The 7,432-nt window shown below is 51.2% G+C and overlaps 1 protein-coding gene and 1 long non-coding RNA gene across 2 annotated transcripts; both read right to left on the reverse strand.

Moving 5' to 3' along the window:
* Positions 1 to 237: 237 nt before the first annotated feature.
* Positions 238 to 1,682, reverse strand: LOC119254109 (signal peptide, CUB and EGF-like domain-containing protein 3; the record flags this gene model as incomplete). The annotated part of the gene is made up of 3 exons (XM_037521267.1): positions 1,614 to 1,682; positions 825 to 950; positions 238 to 354 (listed from the first exon to the last, which is right to left on the reverse strand). Coding segments are annotated over exons 2-3 (238 nt in total), but the record flags the coding sequence as incomplete, so codon positions are not given.
* An 11-nt stretch (positions 1,683 to 1,693) lies between these two features.
* LOC119254110 (uncharacterized) lies at positions 1,694 to 5,760 on the reverse strand. Its single transcript, XR_005127278.2, has 3 exons — positions 5,739 to 5,760; positions 4,642 to 4,767; positions 1,694 to 1,747 (listed from the first exon to the last, which is right to left on the reverse strand). It is a non-coding gene; the product is annotated as an uncharacterized LOC119254110 (long non-coding RNA).
* Positions 5,761 to 7,432: the final 1,672 nt, after the last annotated feature.

Genomic DNA, 7,432 nt, shown 5'->3' on the forward strand with positions numbered 1-7,432 from the left:
GCTGCAGGGGTGGGGCAGTGGAACCACAGACAGGAGGGGAAGAGGGCCAGGGAGCCCGTCCATCTCTGAGCTGTCTCTTACTAGACCTGGCACTGTCAGGGTTGTCAACATGCTCACCAGCCAATCTGCACCCATCACCTGCCCCCCACAACCCGTGCTCCCTGCCCCCCGCTTCCCAAGGGCCCCTGCCACCACCACCCTCCCAGGAGGACTGGGTTCTCCTCCGGCCTCACCCACCGATGCACGTCTTCCCGTCGGTATGGAGCACAAACTTGACATGGCAGCCGCACCGGGGACCCTGCTCTGTGTCGTCACACGTGTGCTGGCAGCCGCCATTCCCGTAGTTGCATGTCACTGTGCAGAGAGGGCAGGAGGCTTGTCAGCTGGCTTCGCCCGGAGCACCACAGTTCTCTGTAACACTAATACTGGCCCTGGGCCTCCCTGGTGGCGCAGGGGTTAAAGACCACACTATCAAGCTAGCGCCAGCCACTGCAGCACAAGTTCGATCCCCAGCCAGGGAGCTACCCACATGGCGCCACAGATCTTCCTGTATCACCTGCTACTCCCCTCAGCAGTGTATTTAGTCCGTCTGCCCGTTCTGTTCCCCACTCTGTCTCTGGTGAATCCTCTCACTCCCTCACCTCTGGCCTATACCCAGTTCTTGTATGCATTAAAAAAAAAAAACAAAAACAAAAACACTAATACTGGCCCACTTTTCTAGTGCCTCTCCCAGGCTCCCTTCTCCTGCCACTTCTTGCTCCTGAGGCCCAACACCCCTGCTCTCTGTCTCCCCTCCTCCCCCACTGCCATCGCAGTTATCTCACATTTACAGTCCCGTTGGTTCTTGGTGAGCTCGAAGCCAGGGCGGCATTCGCAGGCAATCCCCCCTTTGGGCGTCTCCCGGCAAATGTGCGCACAGCCGTGGTTCTTGTTCATGCAATTCATTCCTTCTAAAAGGGAAGAAGAGGGAATGGATGCTGCATACTTCGGGGCACCTAGAGGAGAGGAACTGCGAGGGTGGGGACTGAGAAGTTGGGAGAATTCCACTGAGGCTGCAACTCAGAGTAGACTGACTGTCCCCCTCGTGGCCCTAGGTGCTGGGTGGCTTCAGGATGCACCCAGAAAAATATAAGACATTATCTCTTTCCTCAAAGAGCTTACAGTCAAATTGGGGAAAAGAGAAATAATGATCAAATCTATAATGTGAGTGGGGAACAATTGGTATGGATAATTACACAATTTCATTCAACAATTATTTATTAAGCTCCCACTACAGGCAGGGCAGTATATTAGGCGTGGGGGATACAAAGATGAATAGGTTAGTGCCTGCCTTCAGGGAGGTCAGTCTAGTTGGGGGGGTGGGCAGAGTCCTTGGGGCTGATCACAAGACTCCCAGGGTAGCCTCAATCCAACTCTGACCCAATCCCAAATGAATTCTACCAGATTTTGCTTTAACACAAAATATCCACTGAGCCCTCAGGATGTGATGGGGCTGAGGGACAAGAAAAGGGGGCGCTAGTGGAGTTGGGTAGGGATGGCAAAACCTTGGGGTACTGAGGGAAAGCTCTGGAGCAGCAGATGGACAAGTCTGGGGAGCGCAGGGCGGGGCTGACCTTCTGGCCGCTGGATGCAGGTGTGCTGGTTGTCGCTGAGGAAGAAGCCTTCCCGGCAGTGGCACTCATAGCTTCCATCATGTTGACACAGCTCTGTTGGCAGCCACCGTTGCCCTCGGCACACTCATCCACATCTGTGCAGGACAGGTGGTGGGGGAGGCGGTGGGGTGTAGGCCGGGGTCCAGGGTAACCCTGGGACTTCAGGGCCCAGGGCTGAGAGCAGTCTTAGGAACCCAACAGCCCTTCCCAATCCAAGACCCAGCTTCAGTCAGGCTCATCACCAGCTAGTACCCCACTGCTCATGAAGAGGTCACCCTAACAGTGGAGCTGGGGAGCTAACCAAGCAGGGAGGGGACATTTGAACTTGGCCCACCTTGGGGGACTGGCCTCCCTCTCCCTCACCCACTGACATTGGGTCTGAGGGCAGAAATGAAGAAAGAAGACAGAGCAAGAGGTAGAGCAATGGAGATCAAGATGGAGATTGGCCAGGGACAGGAACCAGGGCCTGTGGTTGTGATGAGCCCAGGGGCTCCAAGGACCTGGCCAGTGGCTTCGCCTGCAGGGGAGCTATAGCCATGGTGCTGACGTCGTTGGAGGGCAGAGTGGGGAAAGGCCATGAGCTTCAAGTCCTTGCCCGCAGAGACCATTTCTGTGGACAGACCATGGCCCCATCCTCTCTCCCCTCCCTCCATGCCTGGGCTTGCTGCCATCTTCCCCAGCCTTTCTCCTATTTTGGTTTAACAAAACAAAGTCTGGTAGCTTGGCAGGGAGGGATGCGGGAAAGCTGCCAGGCCACACCCCAATCACCACCCAAAATCACCACCCCCAGGTCCCAGAGCCAAGTTCTTCTTGGGGCTCCCACTTCAGTGCCTCCACTTGGTCTCTGTACTGCCTCCCATCCTGAGCCCATGGCCCTTCTCGGTATGCAATTTTCCAACAAGCATCAGAAAGATTGGTCCTCAAATGGAACAGCTGGAGTCTGGGTTCCAGGGGGCTTCATCTGTCCCCTCTTCCCCTGAAACCTTGACCTCTTCCCTTCTGGCCAATGGCAGAGCAGCTCAGATCCTGCCTGAGAGATGCCCCTGTCGGGGTGAGGCGGTACACTTTCCTTCACCGTGGCGTGTCTTTGCCCCACGCCTCATTGCATCCCTGACTCCCCATCTCTGTCTTCCCACTCTACCCCCGCCTACATTCCGTTCTCTACTGCCCCCTTCTAGCTCAGCTCTGTCACTCTCTTCCTCTAGCCAAGTTCTTTCCTCCAGTTCTGGGGGTGGGGTGGGAAGAGGACTGAGGCCCAGGGTGTAGATGACTTCCTATGAGTTCCCCTAAAAGTCAAAGGTAGGGCTGATACTTTGAGCCCCAACCCTAGGGTGAAGGTGAGAGTGACTTTTGCTCCCCCTGGACACTCCATATATACTTGTTTTCTTATCCCTCTGGCAGGTTCTCCCTAAAACACTTATAGGGAAACTAGACTTGGAGAGAACTGGGGGCTTAGAGCAGTCAAGGGCAATCGAAGAACCCAGAAGCTGATGTTCATTGTTCTATAAGCAACTCATGGTGAAGGTCCAAGAGTCAGATTCTCCTTTCAAAGCAGACCCCAAGAGACCCTCACCCTCATGGGTAACTGGGTAGACAAGAAGTGAGGTCCTGAGCCTCCCCGGTAGAGCAGTGGTTAAGCGCTGGGCTGCAAAGCTGCCTGTGGCCTCTGCAGCGCCGGTTCGGTCCCTGGTCACCGGCAAGGATCCCACATGGCACACAGACCTCTCCTGCCGTGCCTGCTGCTCCCCTCAGCAGTGTATTTCGTCAGTCTGCCTGTTTTGTTCCCCACTCTGGCTCTGGTGAATTCTCTCGCCCTCCCACACTTCTGACTGTACCCAGTGCTTGTATAAATAAAAAAATAAATCTTAAAAAAAAAAAAGTTAAAAAAGAAGTGAGGTCCTTCCCCAGTGGCTACTGTGGTAAGAGAGGTGGCTGGGGCTGGGGGGAAGGGTCCAGCAGGGATCAGGGTTAGAGGCCCAGGTTGGGAGCAGAAAATCCATAAGCCTGGTCCAAAGACAGAAAGCAACTGGGTTTTGAGGCAGCTGTGTAGTTAGGAGGTTCCCCTAGGCCAGTAGGACCTTAGGTAACCCTATATGGTCATGTGGGGGGTGGGAGAGCAGCCTAACCTATTTTTCTGGGTATCATGTCTCTTGCTTCTCTTCCTTTGTCTTTTATTCTTCTAGTCTTTTTATTTTGGCACCAGAGAAAAAAGGTTTTGGGAAAGGACCCCTGGTTTCACATCTCATAACATTTCCTACTGTAGGGTTCAGTTTTTTTAGTTGGGGAATAATGTGACTTAATCCCAGCAATTTTCCAGAATGATAGAGACCAAAGTCGAGTTTAATTCCTTAGAGATTCTCTCTCTGATCCAGCCAAAGGAGATCAGGTCAGAACGAGAACTCAGAAGTAAGTAGATGATGAGCCTGGAGATTGCAGAAGAACTGGAAGAAAACCAACCTTTAAGTGTCAGCAGCTCCCCGGGGCACAGGGGACCATCACCGTCTTCATCAACAACACCCTCTCATTTATTGAGGGTCTACTACGCGCTAAGGATGGTGCAGGACTCTACACATTACTCTGGTAATCCTCCCAGCAGCCCTTTGAGTGGCAGGCTGAACCCCCATTTTAGAGGTGAGGAAGCTGAGATGCCCAAGATGAGCTGATTTCCCAAGGCTCCACAGATACTAAGCAGCAGAGCAGGATCTGTCTGGAGCCAAGTCACCGGCCACTGCGCTTTGCCCCTCGTGCAAAACCCACGACTGTCGCCGCCCAGCCCCGGCCCTGGCAGCACTTCCTAGCAGCATCTGCTCCGATGTTTTTCATGCAGCGGGATTATTTCAACCAGTGCCCCGCCTCAGAGGGGAAGCTGACTTTGTTCTCTATTTGTGGGAATGAAGCTTTTTGAGCACCTTCCTTGGAAGTGGGAACTGCTTGAAAACACCTCCTTCCCGACGAGATATCACTTCCCACCCCCCTCTCCACTGCTCACCCAGACAGTTGTGTCCGTCATGTGCCAGGTGGAATCCATCATAGCAGGTACATCGGTAATTGCCGGGGATGTTGACGCAGTCATGCACGCAACCTGCGTTATCCTCTCGTTCACATTCATCCACGTCTGTGGGCAAAGAGGAAGTGAGGCTGCTGGACCCACCTGTGTGCCCCCCATACCCCCTACCCTGGTCCACCTCTGGGCTCAGCCTTGTGGTGGCTTTTAAAAATATATACGGCACCTCTGTGTGTGTTTGAACATGGTTTTCATGGTCTACAAAACATTTTGCATCTTGCTATTTTCATCGAAATGTAAGTCATAAAGAAAAAAATAAACTTAAGTTATAAAGACTTTCATTTCTAGTCTTTCTTATTATTGCTGTACTTGGTTTTAGAACATCCCATTGTGCTGCTATATCATAATTTATTAATCCTTTTTCTCTATTGTTGGAGTCCTTCCGTTTATTTCACTATCATAAATAATGCATCAAAGAACACTCACCAATATATTATTGTGTTGCTTTGGCGTTCCTTAAATAAGCCCCTAATATTCCTGACTCAAAGGGTATAAATACCTTTGAAGAGTCTGGCTAGGAATGACAAGATCACTTTTCAATTTATGTTATCACCAGGAATCAATGAGTACACCTTGTCCAACTGAAGTCTTACCAACACTGGAGGTCACAGATTTAAAATAACATCTTGAGACTGCCTTAACTTCCATTGCTTTAAGAGGTGAAGATGTGCTCATTTTCAGTATGAAATTCCTAAGGAAAACCATTCTTATCCTTTATGGGCAGGGGTAAAGGTGTGAGGCATTAGGGTACCTCATCCCCATGACTCTGATCCCCTCCCCAGACCCCCTACCCGTCTGGTTCTGCAGCTGAACAGTTCCCACCAGGCTGGCCGACAAGGTGCATTTGTGCAAACTGGAAAATGGTGTCTTCTCTGAGAAGATACAGCCCCCCTCCCGTGTCACCCCCTTCCCATGCCAGTGGGGATGTAGCCTTAAGTGTAATGTGCAGTATGGCCACTGAAGGCAGGGCACTGGCTGCCCTCCCAGCAGGTCCCCCTTCTCCAGGTGCCCTCCAGCCTCACCTTTGCAGTGTTTACCATCCCCGTGTAGCCAGACTTGCAGATGCATTTGTATGATCGCGGGGTGTTCTGGCAGATAGCATCGATGTGGCAGTTGTCAGTCCCCTCCACACACTCGTCCACATCTGGCAGGGGCAGAGGGGGCATGTGAGACCCTCTGTTGGTGCAACCCAAGGTATATCTCGAGGGAGGTTCCCCACGGGTAAAATCCCTTCTTCTTTAAAATAGAGAAAGAGACCTTTCCAGAAGCAGGTGTTTTCCTCGCACCCGTCTCATACCAGAGTAGGCCAACTCTGTAATTTCAGGAATTCAGAAGGAAACCCCACTCCCTCAAAAATACTTAATCTATGACAGCTAAAATTCCATCATTTGAAACACTCCTTTGATTTAAAAACAAAATAAAAAATCTTCAGACTTGATAGTACACTTAACTTGATTAGAAGTATTCAACCTGGGGCCTCTCTGGTGGCACAAGGGGTTAAGATACAGCACTATGAAGATATCCGCAGCCACTGCAACACGAGTTCGATCCCCGGCCAGGGAGGTGACCCACATGGCACAGCAGACCTCTCCTGACTTGCCCGCTGCTCCCCTCAGCAGTGTATTTCAGTCAGTCTGCCTGTTCTGTTCCCCACTCTGTCTCTGGTGAATTCTCTCACCCCCACACACCTCTGGCCTGTACCCCAGTTCTTGTATGCATAAATAAAATAAATCTTTAAAAAAAAAGAAAACGAAATATTCAGCCTGGTGTGAACTGGTTTACCTTTCTTCGGAGTAGGTTTAGAGGAAAGGAGAAATGGAAACTCAAGGGAACAGTGGCTTCTTGGAAAGTGGCAGGGTCCAGCGGCCACTGGCAATTAAAAGAGGGAGAAAGGAAGACAGGACATCTGAGGAATCCTCATGTGCCTTGTTCTTCTTGAGACTAGGCCTGCTCCCTCTTGCCTGCCATGGTGCCGAGAGGCTTTAGAGGAAAGAAGTTCCATCCTGGAAGATTTTCCTTGGCCCCTGTGCTGTCAGCAGCAGAGGGACCAGGAGCTGGCTGGCTGGCACCAGCAATCTGAAGCTTGAGAATTGCGGACCTTGCAGCTCTCCAGCTGACCCACGCAGTCCACCTATCCCGCCACCCTGAGCGCTTTCATCTCCTCCCAGTGCTGCTCTGTCTCCTGGCCTGGCTCTAACACCAGATGCTTACTCACAGAGCTATGCTAAAGGAAGCAGTCACCCGAGATCCAGCAAAAAAGAGGATGGTTAAAAAAGGATATAAGAAAGAGATTCATTGTCTTTGAGCAAAAAGACCCCAATTTCTGGAGCGGTATTATGGTACCTATAAAATTGGACTGAGATAGGAAAATGTTTCATTCTGTTGAAAATGCATTATAAAGTATGTTTGTGAAAGGTAATATCCTGAGGGTCTTGGAGACTCATCCAGCTAAATGGAGAGACAACAGACAACTCAAGTGGTGAGTGGCCTGAAGCACGATAGATAAGGTGAGGGGTCCTCAATCTGGCTGTCCAGCAGAGTCAGCTCCCCGAGGAGATGTCCTGATGCCACCCCCAATTCTGGTCAACTAGTCTGGGCTGGGGGCCAGACATCAGTATTTTTCTGCAGCTCTCCAGGCAAGCTTTTGTTAAAATGTAGAACTTCAGGCCTTATCGTCAACCTGATGATTCTAAATCCTCATTATGGTGCTAGATAT

Source organism: Talpa occidentalis, unplaced genomic scaffold, assembly GCF_014898055.3.
Source record: "Talpa occidentalis isolate TD23 unplaced genomic scaffold, MPIMG_talOcc4v2.1 talOcc4.2981, whole genome shotgun sequence".
NCBI lineage: Eukaryota > Metazoa > Chordata > Mammalia > Eulipotyphla > Talpidae > Talpa > Talpa occidentalis.